The sequence below is a fragment of the Scomber scombrus genome, chromosome 11, assembly GCF_963691925.1.
Source record: "Scomber scombrus chromosome 11, fScoSco1.1, whole genome shotgun sequence".
In the NCBI taxonomy this organism is placed as follows: domain Eukaryota; kingdom Metazoa; phylum Chordata; class Actinopteri; order Scombriformes; family Scombridae; genus Scomber; species Scomber scombrus.
The window spans coordinates 28723969-28749976 of record NC_084980.1 but is presented as its reverse complement, the minus strand read 5'-3'; the positions used below and the strand labels follow the sequence as shown (position 1 = coordinate 28749976).

The 26008-nt window shown below is 38.7% G+C and overlaps 2 protein-coding genes across 2 annotated transcripts; one reads left to right on the top strand and one right to left on the bottom strand.

Moving 5' to 3' along the window:
- Positions 1-214: 214 nt before the first annotated feature.
- On the bottom strand, positions 215-11691 carry tmem71 (transmembrane protein 71). The gene is made up of 10 exons (XM_062429616.1): positions 11590-11691; positions 10749-10811; positions 8739-8784; positions 7842-8051; positions 4321-4613; positions 3249-3443; positions 1936-2002; positions 1587-1648; positions 549-598; positions 215-459 (listed from the first exon to the last, which is right to left on the bottom strand). The coding sequence occupies exons 2-10, from the start codon at positions 10777-10779 to the stop codon at positions 436-438; spliced, it is 978 nt and encodes a 325-aa protein (XP_062285600.1). The 5' UTR covers positions 10780-10811; positions 11590-11691; the 3' UTR covers positions 215-435.
- Positions 11692-14833: 3142 nt separating this feature from the next.
- On the top strand, positions 14834-25461 carry LOC133990113 (E3 ubiquitin/ISG15 ligase TRIM25-like). Its single transcript, XM_062428290.1, has 3 exons — positions 14834-16513; positions 21938-23396; positions 25172-25461. The coding sequence occupies exons 1-3, from the start codon at positions 14834-14836 to the stop codon at positions 25459-25461; spliced, it is 3429 nt and encodes a 1142-aa protein (XP_062284274.1).
- The last annotated feature ends 547 nt before the right edge of the window (positions 25462-26008 follow it).

Genomic DNA, 26008 nt, shown 5'->3' with positions numbered 1-26008 from the left:
AAATATTTCCATTATTGTCCTCCGGCATCGTGAGCAAACTGACTGAGGATTTGTTGCCATGGAAACTAAGCAACAACTTCTTAATGACAACCTGAATGCGACGTGATGCTAGTTTTTCCCAGCTTTTTTGCTTTGGATTTTAAAGGCTAAATATGAACTTTTAATCACTTTTAACTCATTTTCAATCAGTATAAGAGCTGCAGTCCATCTGGTTAACACTTCCCAGCTCAAACATGATATTTAGATCAAGATTTACATTCAAAAAGTAGTAATTTTAAGTTTGTCAAAGTGTCAGGCGCTTCTGTAAAATGTTCTCCAGAGCTCAGTGTAACTCTTTAAGTCCTTTAAGTGCAACTTACATGCAGACAGTTTGTGAAATGTAAAATATTTCTACTGAGTTCCCCATCAGTCCTCTTCTGTCGGTCTCGCCTCTTTTTACTCGTTTCTTGACGTAATGTCCTGAAAAGCAGAATGATTCATTGTTAGTTATGTTGTGTTTTGACTGCAGGCTGATAAACTGAAGTGAGACAGTTGGATTTCGGACTCACCTCCGTCTTCGCCCTCCGCCACTCGCCCATCGGACCCGACCTCGTCACGACTGAAAGAGAAGAGATCAGCTTTTAAAAATGAGGTTCGACTAATGTGGGTTTTAAAAGGTGGCTCCTATATCTATTTCAAAACATAGATATTTTGTCTTGTCAGGGTGGAAGAGTTTATAAAAGAAGCATTTAGAGGATCATTGTAATTTATAAGTTGGTTAAACATTAGTGGTTTGATATTTCATTTAGTAGAAAACCTTTGATTGACTTCATATAACCTGTAAAATAAATACAAATTTCATTATATATTAGTTTCTGGTGCATGGGTCAGTGAGGTTTGTTGTGTCCATGTGGTTTAGTTTAAAGGGTTAAAATGTGAAAATAAACGTATGAATAACTTGCACACATTCTTTTTTTTTTGTGGACCCAGCATCAAATTTCTGCTTTTAATCCATTTAGAGAGAATATATTAGAGGATTATGGCAAAAATGTCTAAGTGGTGTAACCATAAAAACTTTGTACCAAATAATTCAACTTGCTTAAAAACAGTAAATAGTCAATAAAACACCATATCAACTAGTTTGGCATGATCTTACATTATAACTTTTATATTAAATAAAGGTAATGGAATACAATTGTTCTAAATATTACATTTACTCTGGTAACCATGGAGATCAGGAAACATTTACATGTTTTAAATGAAGTCATTATTAGTATAAGTCCACTTAAATACACTGTAGGTGATAAAATATGTAATATTGTGGTTACACCATTTGACATTTTCAGGAGCATTCAGTCTTACTTTTGGTAAAAAATGGTGCAAATGTCATTTCAAATGATATAAAACCAACAAAAATACTAAATGTACATTTTAACAAACCTGATGCTGCTTTTAAATCTATTATTTAAGATATTTATGAATTGATCATCTTACCAAACCATATTAGTCACTGACCCAAATAAACCAGAAACTCTTCATTGTATCAGAGAATATTTCATCATCAGATCCTTTAATATTAACTTTGTGTAATTCAGCATCGTACTTACACATAAACGTTGTGATCATCATGAACACAGTCGATGCAACAGTCGCGCTCCACATCAGACACCTGCAGGGAGGAAACAAGTTTTACTGATTCATCTGTGAGGAAGAAAAACAGCTGTGTTCAACGACTGAAGATCCAATGTTTAGGACTCATGACTCAAATCAGATTTAAATGATCGACTCTGAATCCTCTCAGTGTTAATCTGACTTTGTTCCTGATCACCTGGTTTGGTTTTTAGTCCCAAATATCAAACATTAAACAACATCATCATCAGTATTATTAAGACTTAAGAGGATATTTAAACGCTTCTGTTTTTATTACATTAGTTGAATAGAAAGCGGCTGTTTTACCCCGAGTAAAGAGCCGTGAAGATGAAGATGGTGAAGATGAAAAGCAGAATTGTCTTCATGGTTAATCCTGAAACAGAAACAAAGGAAATTAATTTCTGTATTAATTTTTGTGACACAAACAAAAACGATTTCTGCGTCTGAATCAGAATTTAAATTTGACTTAACTACAAATAAAAAATAAAGATAAAACAATCTTAAAATGTTCAAATTCTTTCATAAAAAGAAAAAGAAGACATAACACAGTTCAATCAATAAGATCATTAAAACTGCTGATAGTTACTCATTTGTAGGAATCTTTAACATCTTTTCATGACAATTTTTAAATTTAAAACCATTTTCCATCAGCAGAGAGGTGAAATTATATCGATATCGTGATATGAGACAAGATATCGTCTTAGATTTTGGATATCGTAATATCGCGATATGTCACCAGAGTCGTCTTTTCCTGGTTTTAAAGCTGCATTACAGTAAAATATGTAATTTTCTGAACTTACCAAACAGTTCTAGATGTTCTGTTATTTACCTTTTACCCACTTTGTCATTATATCCACATTACTGATGATTATTTATCAAAGATTTCATAGTGTAAATATTTTGTTGAAGCATCAACAGTCATCTCTACAATATTGTTGTAATATCGATATCGAGGTATTTGGTCAAATATATTGTGATATTTGATTGGGTGAGGTACCTGTTGGTTCAGGTGAGCTCTGACAGTATTAGTGCTTTTCCACTATACAGTTCTGTTCCAGCACTACTCGACTCGACTCTTTTTTTTTTGCGTCTCCATCAGGGATAGTATCTGGTACCTGGTGCTTTTTTAGTATCTGCTCTGCTGAGGTTCCAAGCGAGCCGAGCCGATACTAAATGTGACGTCAACAGACTGCCGGCCACTGATTGGTCAGAGAGTCGCTGGAAGAGTCATGAGCCGTCCCACACAAGAATCAAACCCGGCGTTTTTAAATACCAACAACAGCGTTACAGAGATTAGTTTCTCTTCTCTTGCTTTGTGTGAGACAGAAAGCCTCATACAGCAGCAAGTACACCATCGCCTCCATGTCCTCCATTGGTTATGTGTTTGTGTCACGTAGAAAACAAAGGCAGTTTAACGCAGCGTTGCTATGACGACCCCGCCCTCGAGCCGAGTACTGCTAGAACTGTATAGTGGAAAAGCTCCATCAGCAGTGAGGTACCTGTTGGTTCAGGTGAGGTCTGATAGTAACAGTTAGCTACCTGTGGGCTCAGGTGAGGTCTGATAGTAACAGTTAGGTACCTGTGGGCTCAGGTGAGGTCTGATAGTAACAGTGAGGTACCTGTGGGTTCAGGTGAGGTCTGGCAGCAGCAGGTGTTGGTGTAGAAGAGCGAGGGAGGCGGGACTTCTGACAGGCCGGCCAGTGTCTGTGTGAACGTCTCCTTTGATTGACAGATCTCAGAGCAAATCTCCTCGTGGATGAGTATCTTCGGGGGCGGGGCTACTTTGTCAGGAGGCGGCGCGACCTCAGTGTGATCTGAAAGAGAAAAACATCCTTTAATGTTTTGACTCAATATAATTTTGATTTATTTCATTGTTGCTTTTTTTAATGACTAATATATTTTCTCTTTATTTATTTAATTGAATTTGAATTATTAATGTTGTTGGGAGTGGATGATGCACCTGCAGGTTATTGATCATTATGAGACAAGCGGTCTTAAAATTAATTCATTTCCATCTGTTGTCATAGCAACAGGTCATCAAGCCCAAACCTGCTAAAGTGTAGGTTTAATAACAGTTAGCCAGATCATGACCAGGACGTCTTCGGGTGAACCCCAGCAGATTGTCGGATAGAAATGTCTAATATTTACATTATAATATTAAAGATATCATCACTATAATAATGAGATCAGAATCTGGTAATTATGAGAAAAGATTAACAAGATTTTAATGATGAGATAAGGCCTTAGATGGTGAATGCAATGTGTTTCTGTTATAATCAAAGAATATTAATAATAAACTATCACTATAATAATGATTGTAGGTAAGAACTTAGTTATTGGTGTAATTATTATCATTTAGTTTTTATAATGAAGATTGAAACTATTATCAAACTTGACATTTAATTTGACATTTGACACAAAACTAAATACACTTAAAAAAAAGCAGCTCTTTAGATTTCTTTTTCATAACAGACGTGTGATCATGCACCCGTCATCACTAAAGCTTTTATTTAGGTTTATTCTGTTTACTCAACTTTAAAAACTATTCAAGGTATTATTTTTGAAGCATCCTCGCTGTACTTTTAGTGCCTTAAACTGTTTATGTGGGCAACAGTCGCTCTGTATCAGGAGGTGAGACAATGTGTTTTTTGGGTGAACTCCACCTTTAACCAGACTGACGCTGTTACTCACCGTACAGGAAACTGCGACTGTCGTCCAGCTCGGTGCTGTTGAATCTGGACCAGGTGGACTCGTCTAGAAGGGAGGAGCAGTCTTCCTGGCAGGTTCTGGTCCAGTCACAGTCTCGCTCCTGCTCACGGTCCTGCTCACGGTCCTGCTCCCGCTCCCGCTCCTGGTTCTGGTTCTGCTCCATCCTGAAGACGCCTCTGAACACGTTCTCGTCCAGCCATGATTGGCAGCTCTCTGTCACGTCGCTGAGCAGTCGAGCCAGAGAGCTGCGAGGTCTCCGTCTGCGGCGAAACACCCTGAAAGAGAAGACGATACGTTCAACTGCTACTCTGGTTTAATTATGAATATTTAGATTCTTCTCTGTTTACTCTCCACTTTGCACTTTAAAGGATATATATGGTGATTTTCTATATTATTGTTACATACTTCTTCCCCCTGCTGGACCAACGTTTTATGACATTCAATTTATAAGTGTTACGAGTGTTTTTCCTCTGGTGCCTTGATTCAACCTGATTGTCACAGGACCTGTATACTCACCAGTCACTTTATTAGATTCACCAAGGGCTGGGCAATTAATCGTAAAATAATCGAAACCGACATTTAGAAACTCTAATGGACTTAATCTTGCACATGTCAATTAATCGTGGTGTTCACTGTTGCCATGACAGCAAAGGTTGCATATCTTTAAGGAATCCAGTGATCATTTGAACCCAAACCAAGATCTTTACATAGTTCTGATCAAGTAAACTAGACATTAACCACAGCATCACACCTTAAAACATCATTATTTTCACTCCCTAAAGATCCTCATGTGTGAGGGCAGCAGTGTAAAATACAAAACTAAAGAAACTGTGAAGATACATAATTGTTAATCAAGGGAGGAGATAATCGTTCATTAATCGTAATCGATTTTTGTCTACAATTGGTTTATTTGCACGTTTGTAAAATAAAAGTCAGAAAGAAAAAGTAAAAATAAAACATACGTGCAGGGCTTATCTTAAAACCTCACCTATAAGAGATAAAACACAATAACATGCAAAGTGAAAGAACAAAAAATAGACATGAATATGATTTACCTAAATAATAATATTACATACAAACAATGCAAAAATAAAAAATAAAGGGTAATAGCAAAGAAATGAGAGCATTGTTGAGTTTAATTTTGTGTCCGGGCAAAGACAGAGATTCAGTAAGTAAATGCAAATCTCTATTCCATAACTACTACTACTGCTTTAACATATTTGAAGCGGGCAAAACATTAGGAACACTTTTCAAGATAATGCAATCCAGTGGATCTAATGAAGTGACTGTTTAGAGGGGGAGGAACCTGGATCACACTCTTCTACTTCCCAGCAGCCGTAACTTATTAGTCCCACAGTGGGAATGAATTAGTTTGGTCATGTTGTTGGTTTGGATTCAAACATGAGATTTCCTGATAATAAGAAAGTGGAAAACACAAGAAAACTGAAAAGGCGAGGAGGACAATCTTTGTTTCCGATTGGACAATAAGCGTTTAGGTAATTCAGTGAAATTGGAATAGTACTACAGATGTTTATGTCCGCTTTTTTATTAACAGTCCGTCATCTAAAAGTTGATTTATGAAGAAGAGCATCTATAAATGAGGTTTGTTTTAGTTTGTTTTTGTTTTAATAAAAAGGTCTGAAGGTTCATCGGTTACGTAACAGAACAAAGAAACTCTTCATGATGATGATGAGCGTCTCAATAACACGCGGGTCGCCTAGCAACCGCGACAGGTGACATCACACTCTGGCTCCTGAGCGCAGCAGATGTCAGTCGTGAGGAATTTACAGCCTTTAAAACCTGCCCGACATGCGCCGCACGGCTCGCTCTGATTGGCCGCAGAGCATGACCTCATCGCTTTAAAGAGGGGCGTGTGTGTGTTTGTGCATGCATGTGTGTGTTTGTGCATGCATGTGTGTGTGTGCTGTCGTAGCCATGACAACATGTCTGTTTGCTGATGTGACTTCATGCTCCAGGCTGATAAAAATGTTCTTTTAGTGGAAAAAAACCTTTTAAAAATACAGTTTGGAGAACAACTCTTCCGTTTTACATTTGGCTTACAAACTGAATGATGCAACATCTCTCTTAAACTCGCAGTGCAGAACTTTTATATATAAATTAACGTCCTTTACATTCGATTCTTTACCAAACGAGTTCACACAATGCTGCTGAAGTCAGTCAGTGTTAGATATAACTCTGTATCTCACAGGTTAGACATTCCCACGCTGGTCGATTATCGTTATTCGTGCTGCTCTTCTTGACTTTCTAAACATTATCTGATCAAATTGAGTGTGAAATGAGTCATTTTACTTTCATTGTGTGACGCTCAAAACAATTTATCCAACATTTTACAGCAGCAGTAATTTACAGCCATTCAGCACATTGGGGGAAAACCTGGCATCAGTTTTTACCAGCTCTCTCTGACGCAATCCTGAACCAGGCCCGCTCCAGTCGTCTTATCCACCTCCACTTCGATTGCATGTTCATGTGGAGGTTCGCCATATTCAGGGCCGTCCCAATCAAGTTAGCATGGAGTGTAAGTGGACTGTGAAACCCTTAAATAGTGAGTCTTGTGACTGTGAGTGAGTTTTGTCTTTCTACTTTGTCAAATATTTAAGCTCAAGCACCTTTGTTTTCCTCACGCTAACTTAGATAAATATCTGAATGTGTGGCGGGAAAAGATGAAACACATTGAGGGAGAATATCACTTTTAAGATCGCCTGACAAACTCGCCTGTATGCGTGCACAGTCTGCATAAAAGTCAATTAAAACATGTCAAATTTACACCACATCTCATTTTCATGGTTTTAGATGTTATGTGTTCACAGCGTAATGTGTGAAGTAGCATCATTTTTCCTCATCGTGTATTTTTCTTTGTGGACCCCAGGAACAGTAGCTAATGGAGATCCTACTAAACTAAACTAAGCCAAAAACAAAAGTCCTTCACTCTACCTTTAAAGGAGAAAGTTAGACGTTCTCTCTCATGTCAGAAATGTAACGACTTCGGTAAAGTTGACCAACAAGAATTTCCAACAATGTATGGAAATTATTTAAGCTGTGAAGACACAGTTTTTATTCAGGGTTGCGAATAATTGTTAATATCATAATCAAATAATCTGTCAATTGATCGATTAGTTGATCCATAAAATGAACGACCCGAGTCACGTAGGAATCCTTTTTAGACAAATGAGAATTAAAATAAAACTCAGAAACAATCCTAAAATGTTAGAAATATTTTTTTCTTCTTAAATGAACTAAAAGAAATGAACTGAACATATAGAAGTCTGGTTTTCTGCAGTGCTGTTAAATGTTCCTCCAATGAGAAAGATCCTCGTGTTTTTAATCCTCTATGAGTTGAGAATTTCTTATTTTTGACTAATTTTTCAATTTCTTGCATCTGTCTTTTAAGTTTTATACGTTGTGATGCATATAACTGCATATTTCTGTGTGAAATGTTCTTGATAAATAAAGTTTAATTGTAATTAACACTGTGTCCGTCTCACCTGACCAGGTTCTCCTTGTAGGAAACGTTGGTTTTGCAGGGCGTCAGCGACACGTTGCCGTCGTCGTCCCAGGAGAAGCTGTCCTCCGTCACGTCGTAGTATCCGTTGGTGAGGAGGCGCGGTGAGCGCCGGCAGCTGCAGGGATCGCCGCCACCGGCAGACGAGTAACAGACGTACGAAGAGTCGGGAGAGAGGAGAGAAACGTCGAGGCTGCAGGAGACACAGAGAGGAGAAACCGATCTGAGGGAGACTTCATGTCAGGAACGTTTTAAACTAATCCCTTTGACCCGATTGACTGTTTTGCATGTTCAAATATCAACATTAGCAAGACAAAAAGCTTCTAATAAAACATATATATGCTAAAAATGTATTAAAATATCTTAAATTAACTGATTAATGGTTCAGTCTATGAAATGTAAAAAATTCTGTTGTTTTCGGGTCAGTTTTGACCTCGGAGGACAACAGGCGTTGACTCAGTAATGAGGTCTACTGTCATTTAAATGAAGTCTATTGACCATCATTTCCAAAAACAATATGTGTAAAACCTGTTGGGAATAACTTGACATGAAGTTGGTTAAAAAAGGCTGAACACAGAACTGGAGAAGGACAAAAGTTGCACGGTCAGAAGGAAGACAATAGGAGGGTTAATTAGGTTGTTTTGTCCGACCAATGGTCGAAAACACAAAGATATTACATTTAAGATGAATTATGACAAAAAGCATCAGCAAATCCTCACATTTAAGCAACATTTAACAACAGGAACTGGATGCATCTCGTCTCTTTCTCCACTGAGATGAATGCATGGAGATTTTCTTGTGTGAAAACAAACCAAACACACTCTAACCTCTAAACATCTTCAGATTTAGAAAATTAGTAGTAAAAAGAAGCAGTTTTTACCTCTGACAGGATTGATGGCCTCGCAACCGCCGTTTTATGGGTGAACCTGAACAACAGAGAAGAAATCACACTGATAAATAAACAGGTTAAAATAATAACGAAGTACATTTACTCAAATAATGTACTGAAGTATAAGTCTATGGTACTTGTACTTTACTGCAGTACAGTTTGAGGTACTTGTACTTTACTGTAGTACAGTTTGAGGTACTTGTACTTTACTGTAGTACTTTGTGTTACTGTACTTCCAACACAGCTCAACAGGAAACACTAAGAGTGAATCTGATGCTAAAAAGACTGTAAATGTGTCAGATATCACTTGATATAATAACTCACACTGATGAAGCTCAATAGAAGCTGATCAGATACTTTAAATGACTCCATCACTTTACATTGAAAGCACATTTAAAGGTTTTAATAGTCAGTATGAACAGGAGGAATAATTACAGAGAGGACAACCGGATTCTGTGCCAGTAGTTAACAGACTGGTGGTCCTGACTGTTTGTTCAATGGTTACGTCAACACAACTTTAAAACAGGGGAAACACACTTCGACCAAACACAGGACATTCCTTTCCGCCATGTCGGGCATTTCACTGCCATTAAATGAGCCGTTTCTCCTGCATGTTACAGTATTAACTTAAACTACTTCCGTAAAATATCTCAGTGCTGCTTCTTCTTCCTCTGTAAGAGCTCACACCCGTTTCTGGAGCTTCCTGTGTGGTTACGTAAAGTTGACTTTGTTCTGAGAGCTTTCTAAATAAAGACAACTTTATCAGTGTGAAGAGCCACAGAGCATTCCTGAGGACTTGAGTAAATTTACTCTCTGGTGTTCCCGAACAGCCGACTACACGGTGACAAATGACACTCAGCAGGAAGCTTGTTGATAACGTTGTTCTCAAGATCATTTAAACCAGTTGCTCTTCTTCTGATGGGAAATGTTAAAGTAAAAATTGAAGTTAAAATTATCGTATGTGAGTCACAATCATAAATTCCCACTTTGAAGATATCCGGTCACAAAAGGGTCAATGAGGTTTATTGTGTCCATGTGGTTTAGTTTAAATTTAAAGGGTTAAAATGTGAAAATAAACGTATGAATAACTTGCACACATTCTTTTTTTGTGGACCCAGCATCAAATTTCTGCTTTTAATCCATTTAGAGAGAATATATTAGAGGATTATGGCAAAAATGTCTAAGTGGTGTAACCATAAAAACTTTGTACCAAATAATTCAACTTGCTTAAAAACAGTAAATTGTCAATAAAACACCATATCAACTAGTTTGGCATGATCTTACATTATAACTTTTATATTAAATAAAGGTAATGGAATACAATTGTTCTAAATATTACATTTACTCTGGTAACCACGGAGATCAGGAAACATTTACATGTTTTAAATGAAGTCATTATTAGTATAAGTCCACTTAAATACACTGTAGGTGATAAAATATGTAATATGTATCATTTTTTTGTGGTTACACCATTTGACATTTTCAGGAGCATTCAGTCTTACTTTTGGTAAAAAATGGTGCAAATTTCATTTCAAATGATATAAAACCAACAAAAATACTAAATATACATTTTAACAAACCTAAATTTTTTTTTTTTTTTGGCCAATCACAGACATAAGCATCTGACAAGTTTTTTATTTTCTACTTCACACATCAGAGCATAACTCTAACCCTGAGCCAATTTATTACACAGAAACATGTCAGTAGTCCACTTTGGAAACTGTTTGGCACTTTCAAAAAAAAATATCAGCAGATGATTGGCCGAACCATCTGTCCATCATCGTCTGTCACAGGCAACAAACTTCTTGCTTTGGTCCACCTAAACCAAACCTGTAGCTGCTAGACGCTCCTCATATGACGCTGAACCAAAACTAATTAACTAACCGACTTGAAGCCTGACAGGATGGATTCTCGCATCATCTTGTGAATCTAGCAGCCACAAGGTACCAAGCAGCTGCTCTGTGCTGCGTGTTAAAGTTTGTGTTATTGAGGCAGACTTACTTGTAACCGCTCCGGAGAAGAACAGAGCCATGTTCGTCTGCAGCCGAGCGTCAAGCTGTTGATCTGTGAAAGACATGAGAAACACAGTTCAGCAGTGTTGGGGAGTAACTAGTTACAATGGTACTGTGACACCATTTAAGCCCACATCATGATTTATTTACTAAATATATAAACAAATATTGATTTCAAAGAATTAAAAACAGTAATATATGTATTCAGTCACATGTTAAATATTTAAAAATGAGGACAAAAACCCTCCGGAATGAAATCTTAAAGGTCTGACTTCAGATGTAACCTCCTTTGTAATCATCAACACTTTCATCAGGATTACAGTTACATTTATTGTGTAATTATTAAATGATGTAATGCCGTTATGTAACTAGTTACTTCCCCAACACAAACTGAAAACCTTGCCTCAGCTTGTCCATGTGAGACTGAGTCAAAACAACCAGCAGTGTGTTTGTGGTCGTCAAGATGATGAAAGAACAGATCACATGTCACTCAAGTGTTTTAATACAGAGGAGTACGATGCATCAGGCTTTGGTTACTCACACTTGTTAGAATATTATAATAAAACCAACCAAAAAACAGAGCAGGTGGATTTTTCAAAAGCACCAAAATGTCCTAAAAAACCTTTTTTTAATGACTTCAGCTCTTCTGCTTCTTCTTCTGCTCTTCAGTAACTTGTTATGGTTCGGTTAATCCCTGCAGAGCTGATCAGAGGAGTTGCCCCTCTCCAGCTCTGCAGTCGGGGAGGAGGATTAACTAAACTAAGACTCTACAAGCTAATATAAATCTAATCTAGACTGGCTAAATAAAAACACACACAAAGAAACCGTACCTTTAAACTTTCCTCCTGTTCAGTTCTCGTCGTGTTTTCGGTTGTCAGCGAAGTGTTTAGTGTTGTGGCTTTCTCACATCCTGCAGAGGCGGCCTGAAGAAGAAGAAAAAAAAGAAAAAAGAAGCATAACTGAGAAGAAGAGAAAAACAGATGGGCCGTGACTGTGAGCTCATGTTTCCTGTTAACTCCGTCACTGCTGGAGGAAAGTTTAAACTCTCACACAGTGAAGACTCGGTTCAGATTCCTGTGTTTCTTTTCTTTTCGGTCACGTTTTTTCTTTCAGTGACTTCTCGTGTGAAAATAAACCGACTGTGAGACTTTAGTCTGAAGGGACAAATGTGAAACTATATGATCTGTAACAGTTCAGTGTAAAGCTGATTGATTGACAATAAGACAAGAAACACAATCAGATATGATATAAATGGTAAAAGGAAACAAGGCCAAATAGAAAAAGATTAAACATTACAGCAACAATTAGTCGATTCATCAATTAGCTGATTAATGAACAACTTTTTATGTCACTTTTCAAACAAAAATGGAAAATATTTGATGGTTTCTGGTTCTTAAATGTGCAAATCTTTGAGTTTTCTTACAGTAAATTGATTTATTTTGGGTTTTTTTTTAGGACATTTGTTGTTGTTATAACTTTTTTGCAACTTTTTACAGATTTAAAGATCAAAACAATTAATCAAAAGAAGATTAATAGGTTATGAAATTAAGTTTTAGTTGCAGCCCAACCTCAGCAAAGCATGTTAGTGAGCTTTAAATAATCTAATAAAAACATTAGATCCAAACAATATCGCTTCAGACATACAAAATATGTCAACACATTAATAAAAAAGTAAAAGTTATGTCATTAGACGCTCCTATCTGTGATCTATGCCTATAAACACATTTCTGTTACAGGTCTATTAGGTTTGAGTGATTTCAGTGAACTTACCAACACACACCATCAATAAAAAGGAAAGAGAAGCTTTCAGTAAGTTTTAAAAAGCATCTGAATTTACTTGTTTAGTTTTCTTTGATAATCCCACATTCACTCTGTCACATACTGTACATTCCCTTTATGATGATTATCTATTATCTCAACATCGGCACGCTCAGACGTCTCTCTCTCTCTCTCTCTCTCTCTCTCTCTCTCTCTCTCTCTCTCTCTCTCTCTCTCTCTCTCTCTCTCCTTTTGTTGGATGAAATATAAGCGACACAGTGAACAGATGAACTGGGTCAGCGACTGTTAGCGGGGCCGCACACATAGACTGTCTCTGTGTTACAGTGAATGTAGGAGGGAGGAGGAGGAGGAGGAAGAGGAGGAGGAGGTGGGGGGGTTTCCTTTCCCATCTTTCTGTTCCAACTGAAAAATGCCTCTTGTTATTTTTTAAACAACAACAACAGCAGCAGCAGCAGCAGCGGCCCCCGGGGCTCCAGAGAAGCAAAATGCCAGACAAAACAAATGAGATGTGGATGATTTAGCTTTTAGTGAAGTTAAAGATGTGAAGCTGGCAATCAAACTGAGATTATCAACACTTTTAAAAAAATGTGTTGCTCTGTTGATGTTTTCAGTTTCTTTAAAATTCACTTTTTCCTGTTTGTTTTTTTAATTCACGGTTAAATTATGAACTTCTTTGTTCTAAATGTTAGTTTCATTAATCAATCAATCAACTAAACTTTAGTCATATAGCAGCTTTCATAAAGGTTAATGTTGTTCAATGTGCTTCACAGTTTACTGACAAGCTGACTGATAAGACAGAACAAGTGATTACATACAGAAACGGAACAAAATCAAAGAACAAATTACAAAGAAAAAGGGAAAAAATTGAGACCAATGCACATGAGAGAAATGAGAAATGAGTAAAATGAAATAAAGAGATCTAGACTAAAACAAGGTTTAAAAAAAGAAACAGAACCAGTTTCATGTTTGTATTTGTATCTATTTGTCTGCTGCTGTTTCTCCTCCTACTTCATCAATGTACAATCAAACCGTGATAATCAATAAAGAGATCATTTATTATGTTATTGTGCATAGCTGGTATTCTGTGTTAAACTTAATTATTGTGATCTGAACATGAAATCATTGAACGACACAAGAGGGCGCCTTCGTCCTGCTAACCAGAGATGTAGAAGAAGTTAAAGCTCCTCAATTCAGTTTGTCTGAAGTTGTTTTTAGACTGAGAAGATATGATTTATGATATAATGCCTGGAGGAATGCATCATTGTGTCAAACTGTTGATTAGAAATAAGTGTTAATTAAAAACAAATAAAAAAATCCTTGCTTTTCTTTATGGTAGTAGTAGATTGGTTTATAAACACCACTGACTGGATGTTTACATTTAATTTCATCTCCTATGATTCAAATTTGAAATCAATTCACAGTTTCTAACAATATTCTCATTGATGTTCCAATTGAGCACCTATGGGACGTTATGCATTGTCCATCCAATGCTGCCAAGTGCCGCCACAGACTGTCCAGCAGCTCACTAATGCCCTGATCCAGGTCTGAGAGGGGATCCTCCAGGACACCATCCGCCGACTCATCGGGAACATGTCCAGATGTTATCAAGAGTGCAAACAGGCAGACGAGGGCCAAACACACTAGTGAGTCACGTGATGAGCTGCTGTGATGAAATTGGATCAACTTTGATTTTCGTTGTGTATTTTTGAATCCAGCCCTCAATGAGCTGATGATTTTGGTTTCCATTGACCGTTGCTGCCTCATTTAGTTATCAACAAAATATATAATGAACATCAGTAAAGACGAATAAACTTGAATAATTCGTTCATCAAGATGCGATGTGTGATTTAAGTTTTCTCTGAATTTTTTTGAGCAGTGTACTATGCTGGTATGATGAGAATGATTATATTGAGTGAGTGTAGTTTAATAACTCCTTATCAGTCAACTGTTTTAATAATAATAATTAGAATTTAAGGAAGATTTGGAGAAATATGGAGCATCACTAAATTCATCCCAGTCCAACAAATAATATATTACTCAGAAAAACACAAATGGGTTTTAACAGAGACTTTATTATAAATGAGCAAACAATGTTTAACTTCACAGTAAGCTCCGATCTGTCCACATATTTCCTTGTTCCCTCCCCTTCAGATCTACAGTTTGAAGATGGGTGTAACCAACATGTGGAGAGCTGCCAGCTGACATTTACAGACACAAACTTTTTAGATCAGAGCTCAAAATAGTTTCAGTTCTCAGGAAGTGAAAATCAGACTGTTATTGTTACTGAGAGCTGTAATGGCGCAGCAAGGAGCTCAGCTGGACAAAGAATCAATCAGCTGTTCGATCTGTTTGGATCTACTGAAGGATCCAGTGACTATTCCCTGTGGACACAGCTACTGCATGAGCTGTATTAAAACACACTGGGATGGAGAGATTCAGAGGAGGATCTACAGCTGCCCTCAGTGCAGACAGACCTTCAGACCGAGGCCTGTCCTGATGAAAAACACCATGTTAGCAGCTTTAGTGGAGCAGCTGAAGACGACTGGACTCCAAGCTGCTGCTGCTGATCTCTGCTATGCTGGACCTGAAGATGTGGCCTGTGATTTCTGCACTGGGAGGAAGCTGAAAGCCCTCAAGTCCTGCTTGGTGTGTCTGGCTTCTTTCTGTGAGAAACACATCTATCCTCATTATGAATCACCTGCATTCAAAAAACACAAGCTGGTCGACCCCTCCAAGAAGCTCCAGGTGAACATCTGCTCTCGTCATGATGAGGTTTTGAAGATGTTCTGTCGTACTGATCAGCAGATTATCTGTTATCTCTGCTCTGTGGATGAACATAAAGGTCACGACACAGTCTCAGCTGCAGCAGAAAGGGCTGAGAGGCAGAGAGAGCTCGAGGTGAGTCAACTAAACATCCAGCAGAGAATCCAGCACAGAGAGAAAGATGTGAAGCTGCTTCAACAGGAGGTGGAGGCCGTCAGTCGCTCTGCTGATAAAGCAATGGAGGACAGTGAGAAGATCTTCACTCAGCTGATCTGTCTCCTCCAGAAAAGAAGCTCTGATGTGAAGCAGGAGATCAGATCCCAGCAGGAAACTGAAGTGAGTCGAGTCAAAGAGCTTCAGGAGAAGCTGCAGCAGGAGATCACTGAGCTGAAAAGGAAAGATGCTGAACTGAAGCAGCTCTCACACACAGAGGATCACAACCAGTTTCTACACAACTACCCCTCAGTGTCACAACTCAGTGAATCTACAGAATCATCCAGCATCGATATCTGTCCTCTGAGATACTTTGAGGATGTGACAGCAGCTGTGTCAGATCTCAGAGTTAAACTACAGGACATCCTGAAGGAGGAATGGACAAACATCTCACTGACTGAGACTGAAGTGGACGTTTTACTGTCAGAACCAGAACCAGAGCCCAAGACCAGAGCTGAGTTCTTAAAATATTCACATGAAATCACTCTGGATCCAAACACAGCAAACACACAGCTGTTATTATCTGAGGGGAACAGAAAAGTAAAACGAACAAATCAACATCAGTCTTATTCAAGTCATCCACACAGATTCAATGGATATCCTCAGGTCCTGAGTAGAGAGAGTCTGACTGGACGTTGTTACTGGGAGGTGGAGTGGAGCGGGATAGGAGCTTGTGTAGCAGTCGCATACAAAAATATCAGCAGAGCAGGAAATTCAAATGAATGCAGTTTCGGATACAGTGACAGATCTTGGGCTTTATATTGTGACACTATCAGTTCTACATTTTTCTTCAACAGAATGACACCTCCTGTCTCAGGTCCTGGTTCCTCCAGAGTAGGAGTGTACCTGGATCACAGAGCAGGTATTCTGTCCTTCTACAGCATCTCTGAAACCATGACTCTCCTCCACAGAGTCCAGACCACATTCACTCAGCCTCTCTATGCTGGACTTAGGCTTGGTTATTCTCAGGGAGACACAGCTGAGTTGTGTAAACTCAAATAGACAGAAGTCCTTTTAGAATTCATGTGTCAGATTCTGTGTTGCAATTCTTCATTTTTTTGTCTTTGTTGTTTCTGCACAGAGAACAGTTGCCAATCAAACTGGTATTGTCAATGTTTTCCTCTCTTTTTTAAACATACAGTACTGTTTACAACCTCTAAACTGATGTAAATAACATTTGTAGACTGGAAGCTCTTCTCTTCCATCTTTCCCATGTGACCTGAATGCACCATCAACATTACAGGCTGTGACTAATGTGAAGAAACCATAGACTCAATATAAGAAATGGACGTAACATCCATGACGTCACCCATTGGTTTATGGACTGCTGCTCAGAGGCCAATAGTATCGGATCTGAGCAGCGCCATCTTGAAAATGTCAGGTGCATGCTGGGAAAAATAAAAACACACATTCTACTTATATGGGCATCAGGAGGGGCATGAGGCGCCCTCCTGAACCTATGAACCAATCAACCTGTCAATCACGACGTAGCCACGCCCTAATGCATACCCTGCTTTATCGTCAAATATAAAATCAAGGAGGCCAAAATGTCCCAAATGAACATCATACTGCATTGAAGAAGGCTTTAAACTAGCGATTGAGACCATAAACACATTTTGAAAACGTTTACTGAGGTTAGAAATCAAGTGAGAAGTTGGTGAATTCTCCATTGACTTGTATAGAGACGGAAGTCCTTTTGACACCAAAACGGTCGCCCCCTGGTGGCCTTTTGATAGAATGCAGTTTTAAGTTATTTCTGCGTTGGCCTCATTTCAGAGGACCGGAACTCCCCGCCTGGTACGAACTGACAGTGTGATATTACATATATTTCAATCTCTCTTTACTGATATGGTTTAAAGCTGCCAAAGACTCAGTGAAGTTTGTACATGTCTTCCTGCAGTGAACATCACAACAGCTCAACAAGTGAAATCTGAAAACTGATGCACGACACAAGAGGGCGCCTTCATCCTGCTAACCAGAGATGTAGAGGAGGTTAAAGCTCCTCAACTCAGTTTGTCTGCAGTTGAAGTTGTATTTAGACTGAGAAGATATGATTTATGATAGAAATGCCTGGAGGAATGCATCATTGTGTCAAACTGTTGATTAGAAATGTGCGTTAATTAAAATAAATAAATAAATGAAAATCAATGCTTTTCTTTGTAGTAGTTTGGTTTATGATCATCACTGAGTGGAAGTTTAAATAAAGTTTCCCCTCCTATAATTAAAAAAAAAAAAATCAATACACAGTTTCTAACAATATTCTCATTGATGTTGGACTGAAGCTCAGGTTGAAAGATGTGAACTGAAGTTTTATTTCACATCGATAATTTAGTGTGTAAAATTGTGTACACAAGGTTTAATGAAGCTTAAATACTTTGCTGGTATGATGGGAATGAAAAGCTCTTGAGTGTAGTTGAATAACTCCTTATCATAAGTCAACTGTTTTTTTAACCAATAAATAAAGTTTGAATATGAACTTAAGGAAGATATGAGATGAGAACAATCGAGCAATCACTATACTTATCCTATGCTAACAAATAGTATTTTACTCAGAAACACACAAATGGGGAAGCTGGTTTTAAGAGACACTTCATTATAAATGAGGAAATTCATGCTGGAATGAATCGCAGCTTGATAGCTCCTTCCTCTTCTTCCTCCTCTCAAACACAACAAGCTCCGATCTGTCCACATATTTCCTTGTTCCCTCCCCTTCAGATTTACAGTTTGAAGATGGGTGTAACCAACACTTCTTCAATTTCTTAGGAAGTGAAACTCAGAGTCATTGTTACTGAGAGGTGCAATGGCGCAGCAAGGTGCTCATTTGGACCAAGAATCAATCAGCTGTTCGATCTGTTTGGATCTACTGAAGGATCCGGTGACTATTCCCTGTGGACACAGCTACTGCATGAGCTGTATTAAAAACTTATGGGATGGAGAGGATGAGAGGGAAATCTACAGCTGTCCTCAGTGCAGACAGACCTTCACACCGAGGCCTGTCCTGGTAAAAAGTACTATGTTAGCAGATTTAGTGGAGCAGTTGAAGAAGACTGGACTCCAAGCTGCTCCTGCTGATCACTGCTATGCTGGACCTGAAGATGTGGCCTGTGATTTCTGTACTGGGAGGAAGCTGAAAGCCTTCAAATCATGTTTGCAGTGTCTGGCTTCTTACTGTGAGAAACACCTCCAGCCTCATTATGAATCACCTACATTCAAAAAACACAAGCTGGTCGACCCCTCAGAGAAGCTCCAGGAGAACATCTGCTCTCGTCATGATGAGGTGATGAAGATGTTCTGCCGTACTGATCAGCAGATTATCTGTTATCTCTGCTCTGTGGATGAACATAATGGCCATGACACAGTCTCAGCTGCAGCAGAAATAACTGAGAGGCAGAGAGAGCTCAAGGTGAGTCGACAAAACATCCAGCAGAGAATCCAGGACAGAGAGAAAGATGTGAAGCTGCTTCAACAGGAGTTGAAGGCCGTCAGTCGCTCTGCTGATAAAGCAGTGGACGAAAGTGAGAAGATCTTCACTGAGCTGATCCATCTAATCCAGAAAAGAATCTCTGATGTGAAGCAGCAGATCAGATCCCAGCAGGAAACTGAAGTGAGTCGAGTCAAAGAGCTTCAGGAGAAGCTGCAGCAGGAGATCACTGAGCTGAAGAGGAAAGACGCTGAACTGAAGCAGCTCTCACACACAGAGGATCACAACCAGTTTCGACTCAACTACCCCTCAGTGTCACAACTCAGTGAACCTACAGACTCATCCAGCATCAATATCCGTCCTCTGAGATACTTTGAGGATGTGACAGCAGCTGTGTCAGAGGTGAGAGATCTACTACATGAAATGCTGAGGGACAAATGGATGAACATCTCTGTGACAGTGAGTGATGTAGATGGTTTACTGTCACAACCACACCCCAAGACCAGAGCTGGATTATTTATACATGCACTTGACATTACACTGGATCCAAACACTGCAAATGTACATCTGTTATTGTCTGAAGGGAACAGAAAAGTAGAAACGGCTAAAAACCAGGGTTATCCTTATCACCCAGACAGATTCAATTTTTGGTATCAGGTCCTGAGTAGAGAGAGTCTGACTGGACGTTGTTACTGGGAGGTGGAGTGGAGCGGGGGAGGAGGTTGTGTAGCAGTTGCATACAAGGATATCAGAAGAGGAGGAGGCTCGGACAAATGTGGATTTGGGTGCAATGACAAATCTTGGGCTTTAAGACGTGGCAATAACAGATATGAATTTTCGTTCGACAATGTCTCAACCCCCTTTTCAGGTCCTCAGTCCTCCAGAGTCGGAGTGTACCTGGATCACAGAGCAGGTATTCTGTCCTTCTACAGCGTCTCTGAAACCATGACTCTCCTCCACAGAGTCCAGACCATATTCACTCAGCCTCTCTATGCTGGACTAAGTGGAGCCACAGCTGAGTTGTGTAAACTAAAATAGACAGAAGTCATTTTAGAAAGTCAAGACGGCACTTTGGTACATCTTTCCTGGACGTGTGAGATATAACAAGCTTTTGGAGATCAATATATAACTTCCCAAAATCAATGTTAGATACTGAAATTCAATTCAATTCTTGTATATTTTTGTTAATTCAACAAAAAATCAGAGCTTATGTACGAAAGAGAAGACTGCTCCAACTTTGAATGTGTTTTTGGGTCAAATATTGTATTTTATTCCCCTTAGTCATCTTTGAAAAAACTAATTGTTGACAAACTTTCAATGATTTTTGGTCATCTTACATCTCATGTTTTAAAAAATGCAAAATGTACATATATTGTTTGATGGACTGCTGATAAATACATAATTTCGGCTCATTGTCTGTAACTAAAAAGCTGTTTTCTTGTTGTTTATTTTGGTTGTTTGTGTGTTTTTTTGGCCTGCAGTTAGAAGAGTGATGGACTGACTGCATGGCTTATAGCATGTAAAGTTTGATGGCAAAAAAAACAATAATAAAGATAAGCAGTAAAAATAAAGTGCAGAAGTCATTGCTTTTGTTTCAATTTGGATTATAATTCTCAGAGACTGTTGGCTTTTCTGTAGTTACGCTTACATCTGTTAATTAATTAAAACACCATTTATTACTGTTAATTTTAAAACCACCAGCGTTGTTATTTTAACAGTGTTCTAGTTACACCTGGAGGGGATCATGCATTTGGTCGTGTATATATTACTATATTACAGCTTGAAACTAACTGTGAAAAGTTATGACAAAATTCAACTGATGATTTTACATGTATCACATTAATAAAGCTTTATTTTACATCTCTGTTTATTTTATAGTAACTTCCTGGAAATGTTATATGTAATTTGAAAGTATTGAAGAGGTCATTTTCAGGAACCTTTTGCAAATCAATGTATAGTGGAATTTGGTATAAAATATTAGAATAAAAGTTGGTTTAAATTTGTCTTCATAAGACCAAAAAAAACCAAAAACATACATTTTCTTTCTTTCTTTTAAACTGTGAATACAAAGTGTTTAGTAGTAGTAGTAATTTGAGTGCTTATATTTGTGTGTAAAACTATGTTAGTATATCAGGGTTTTTTCTTTCTTTAAAACACTGAATTTCATTGACATATAATTTGCATTTTTCCAACTATTTCTTAAAAGTAGTCTCTGTTTAATGTCTTTATTATACAATTGCTGTCATGTAGTTTGTCCAACAAATCTACACACTGAAAACTGAGTATTTTTCTGTCAGTAAACAAACTATCAAGAGTCTAATTAAACAAGAATATTTGCAAATGAACAACCCTGATATTATGAGTCAGCACATTCCATGTAAACCACTTTTCTTTTATATATAATTTGTATTAAACTGCACCACTGTTACTGTAAAATATACTAAAAATCAATTGTTACATATTTGTAAATTACAAGGAAAATTTCCCAGAAATGAGTATAAAACTGAGAATCATCTAAACTCATCTACCAGTATTCATAGTTTAAAGAAAAAATGAAACAGTATCAGAAATGTGCTTGAATAGCTGTGGTGAGGTCAGCACACCCATACACATGTTATGATTTTGCTCTGATGTGAATTAAGTTGAATATCAGGAGAAGTCTGTCATTTTATGAGACCAAGATTCATCTCAGACCTCAACAACACTTTGGCACCAGAGAGCAGAGGTGAGCAGTGTTTTAAAAGAAGGGATTTCCATAGTAGATAAAAACAGAGTAAAACAGACAGTATGTCTTTAACACTGCTGCTCTTGCTGGAATGAATCAACGCTTGATAAATCCTCCCTCTTCTTCCTGCTCTCACACACAACAAGCTCTGATTGGTCCACATATTTCCTTGTTCCCTCCCCTTCAGATCTACAGTTTGAAGATGGGTGTAACCAATACGTGGTGAGCTGCAACACATGCTGTTTAGATCAGATATCAAACTAGTTTCACTTCTCAGGAAGAGAAACTCAGACAGTCATTGTTACTGAGAGCTGAAATGGCGCAGCAAGGAGCTCAGCTGGACCGAGAAAACTTTTCTTGTTCGATCTGTTTGGATCTACTGAAGGATCCGGTGACTATTCCCTGTGGACACAGTTACTGTATGAGCTGTATTAACAACTTCTGGGATGAAGAGGATAAGAAGGGAATCTACAGCTGTCCTCAGTGCAGACAGACCTTCACACCGAGGCCTGTCCTAATGAAAAACACCTTGTTAGCAGATTTAGTGGAGGAGCTGAAGAAGACTGGACTCCAAACTGCTCCTGTTGATCACTGCTATGCTGGACCTGAAGATGTGGCCTGTGATGTCTGTACTGGGACAAAAGTGAAAGCCTTTAAGTCCTGTCTGCAGTGTCTAGTGTCTTACTGTGAGAATCACCTCCAGCCTCATTATGAATCATCAAAATTTAAGAAACACAAGCTGGTCGACCCCTCGGAGAAGCTCCAGGAGAACATCTGCTCTCGTCATGATGAGGTGATGAAGATGTTCTGCCGTACAGATCAGCAGAGTATCTGTTATCTCTGCTCTGTGGATGAACATAAAGGCCACGACACAGTCTCAGCTGCAGCAGAAAGTACTGAGAGGCAGAGAGAGCTCGAGGTGAGTCGACTAAACATCCAGCAGAGAATTCAGGACAGAGAGAAAGATGTGAAGCTGCTTCAACAGGAGGTGGAGGCCGTGAGTCTCTCTGCTGATAAAGCAGTGGAGGACAGTGAGAAGATCTTCACTGAGCTGATCCATCTCTTCCAGAAAAGAAGCTCTGATGTGAAGCAGCAGATCAGATCCCAGCAGGAAACTGAAGTGAGTCGAGTCAAAGAGCTTCAGGAGAAGCTGCAGCAGGAGATCACTGAGCTGAAGAGGAAAGACGCTGAACTGAAGCAGCTCTCACACACAGAGGATCACAACCAGTTTCTACACAACTACCCCTCAGTGTCACGACTCAGTGAACCTACAGACTCATCCAGCATCAATATCCGTCTTCTGAGATACTTTGAGGATGTGACAGCAGCTGTGTCAGAGCTCAGAGATAAACTACAGGACACCCTGAAGGATAAATGGACAAACATCTCACTGACAGTGACTGAAGTGGACGTTTTACTGTCAGATTCAAAATCAGAGCCTCAGACCAGAGCTGAGTTCTTGAGATATTCACGTGAAATCACTCTGGATCCAAACACAGCACACACAGAGGTGTTATTATCTGAGGGGAACAGAAAAGCAGAACTAACAAATCAACATCAGTCTCATTCTAGTCATCCAGACAGATTCACCTATTATCCTCAGGTCCTGAGTAGAGAGAGTCTGACTGGACGTTGTTACTGGGAGGTGGAGTGGAGCGGGAAAGGAGCTTGTGTAGCAGTCGCATACAAGAATATCAGCAGAGCAGGAAGTTCAAATGAAAGCAGTTTCGGATACAGTGACAGATCTTGGGCTTTATATTGTGACACTATCAGTTATATATATTTCTTCAACAACATCTCAACTGATGTCTCAGGTCCTCGTTCCTCCAGAGTAGGAGTGTACCTGGATCACAGAGCAGGTATTCTGTCCTTCTACAGCGTCTCTGAAACCACGACTCTCCTCCACAGAGTCCAGACCACATTCACTCAGCCTCTCTATGCTGGACTTTGGCTTCATGATGATGGAGACACAGCTGAGTTGTGTAAACTCAAATAGACAGAAGTCATTTTAGAATTCATGTGTCAGATTCTGTGTTGTAATTCTTCATTTTTTTGTCTTTGTTGTTTCAGTTGCCAATCAAACTGGGATTATCAGTGTTTCTATCTCTTTTTAATACATCATTTAGTGTTGGTTTTTTCATATCTTAAGTATCGTTACATGTCGGTTTTCCCATGTATCTTTAGCCGTAGAGATTATCACTGCTCACAATGGTGTTTTTGCCCTTTACTTAAATATCTTTAATAAATCTTGAGAAAATGTCACATTTCCAAATTCTGTTTACAACCTGTAAACTGATGTAAATAACATTTGTAGACTGGAGGCTCTTCTCTCCCATCTTTCCCATGTGACCTGAATGCACCATCAGAATTACAGGCTGTGACTAATAACAATGAACAAACCATAGACTCAATATAAGAAATGGACGTAACATCCATGACGTCACCCATTGGTTTGTGGACTGCTGCTTAGAAGCCAATAGTATCGGATCTGAGCAGCGCCATCTTGAAAATTTCAGGTGAATGCTGGGAAAAATAAAAACACGCATTCTACTTATATGGGCATCAGGAGGAGCATGAGGCGCCCTCCTGAACCTGTGAACCAATCAACCTGTCAATCACCACGTAGCCACGCCCTAATGCATACCCTGCTTTATCGTCACATATAAAATCAGGGAGGCCAAAATGTCCCAAATGAACATCATACTGCATTGAAGAAGGCTTTAAACTAGCGATTGAGACCATAAACACATTTTGAAAACGTTTACTGAGGTTAAAAATCAAGTGAGAAGTTGGTGAATTCTCCATTGACTTGTATAGAGACGGAAGTCCTTTTGACACCAAAACGGTCGCCCCCTGGTGGCCTTTTGATAGAATGCAGTTTTAAGTTACTTCCGCGTTGGCCTCATTTCAGAGGACCGGAACTCCCCACCTGGTACGAACTGACTCAGTGTGATATTACATATATTTAAACATCTCTCGTTACTGATATGGTTTAAAGCTGCCAAAGACTCAGTGAAGTTTGTACATGTCTTCCTGCAGTGAACATCACAACAGCTCAACAACTGAAATCTGAAAACTGATGCATGACACAAGAGGGTGCCTTCATCCTGCTAACCAGAGATGTAAAGGAGGTTAAAGCTCCTCAACTCAGTTTGACTGCAGTTTAAGTTGAGAGCATGTTTGTACTCAGAAAATATAATATACTAGTAAAAAAATACCTAGAGGAATACATCACAAATACATCTTTGAAGTCAAAATAAAAGCAGATTTGTTTGATTATGATCTAAGTACAGAGTATAACATTCCTAATAAGGATTTTTTCAAGTATCTTCAAATCAGGAGCCTGATAAACTCATTAATTAAAGACAATAAACTGCATGTGCACATAACTGAAGTAAAGGTGATATAGATTAAGGGATTGTATAATATATTAAGCAAAAGATTTATTTCCTCTCATGGAGCGGGAAAGGTGCTTGTGTAGCAGTCGCATACAAGAATATCAGCAGAGCAGGAAGTTCAAATGAAAGCAGTTTCGGATACAGTGACAGATCTTGGGCTTTATATTGTGACACTATCAGTTATATATATTTCTTCAACAACATCTCAACTGATGTCTCAGGTCCTCGTTCCTCCAGAGTAGGAGTGTACCTGGATCACAGAGCAGGTATTCTGTCCTTCTACAGCGTCTCTGAAACCATGACTCTCCTCCACAGAGTCCAGACCACATTCACTCAGCCTCTCTATGCTGGACTTTGGCTTCATGATGATGGAGACACAGCTGAGTTGTGTAAACTCAAATAGACAGAAGTCATTTTAGAATTCATGTGTCAGATTCTGTGTTGTAATTCTTCATTTTTTTGTCTTTGTTGTTTCAGTTGCCAATCAAACTGGGATTATCAGTGTTTCTATCTCTTTTTAATACATCATTTAGTGTTGGTTTTTTCATATCTTAAGTATCGTTACATGTCGGTTTTCCCATGTATCTTTAGCCGTAGAGATTATCACTGCTCACAATGGTGTTTTTGCCCTTTACTTAAATATCTTTAATAAATCTTGAGAAAATGTCACATTTCCAAATTCTGTTTACAACCTGTAAACTGATGTAAATAACATTTGTAGACTGGAGGCTCTTCTCTCCCATCTTTCCCATGTGACCTGAATGCACCATCAGAATTACAGGCTGTGACTAATAACAATGAACAAACCATAGACTCAATATAAGAAATGGACGTAACATCCATGACGTCACCCATTGGTTTGTGGACTGCTGCTCGGAGGCCAATAGTATCGGATCTGAGCAGCGCCATCTTGAAAATTTCAGGTGAATGCTGGGAAAAATAAAAACACG

Bases quoted from the DNA above. Each gene is read 5' to 3' on its own strand.
- LOC133990113 (XM_062428290.1), top strand. From the start codon at position 14,834: ATGGCGCAGCAAGGAGCTCAGCTGGACAAAGAATCAATCAGCTGTTCG. The intron at 16,514-21,937 runs TAGACAGAAGTC...TTCACTTCTCAG, and splicing joins CTGAGTTGTGTAAACTCAAA to GAAGAGAAACTCAGACAGTC. The intron at 23,397-25,171 runs GTGACAGATCTT...TCAGCAGAGCAG, and splicing joins TGAAAGCAGTTTCGGATACA to GAAGTTCAAATGAAAGCAGT.
- tmem71 (XM_062429616.1), bottom strand. From the start codon at position 10,779: ATGGCTCTGTTCTTCTCCGGAGCGGTTACAA. The intron at 8,785-10,748 runs GTAAGTCTGCCT...TCTGTTGTTCAG, and splicing joins CTTCTCCGGAGCGGTTACAA to GTTCACCCATAAAACGGCGG. The intron at 599-1,586 runs GTAAGTACGATG...CTTCTCTTTCAG, and splicing joins GATGATCACAACGTTTATGT to TCGTGACGAGGTCGGGTCCG.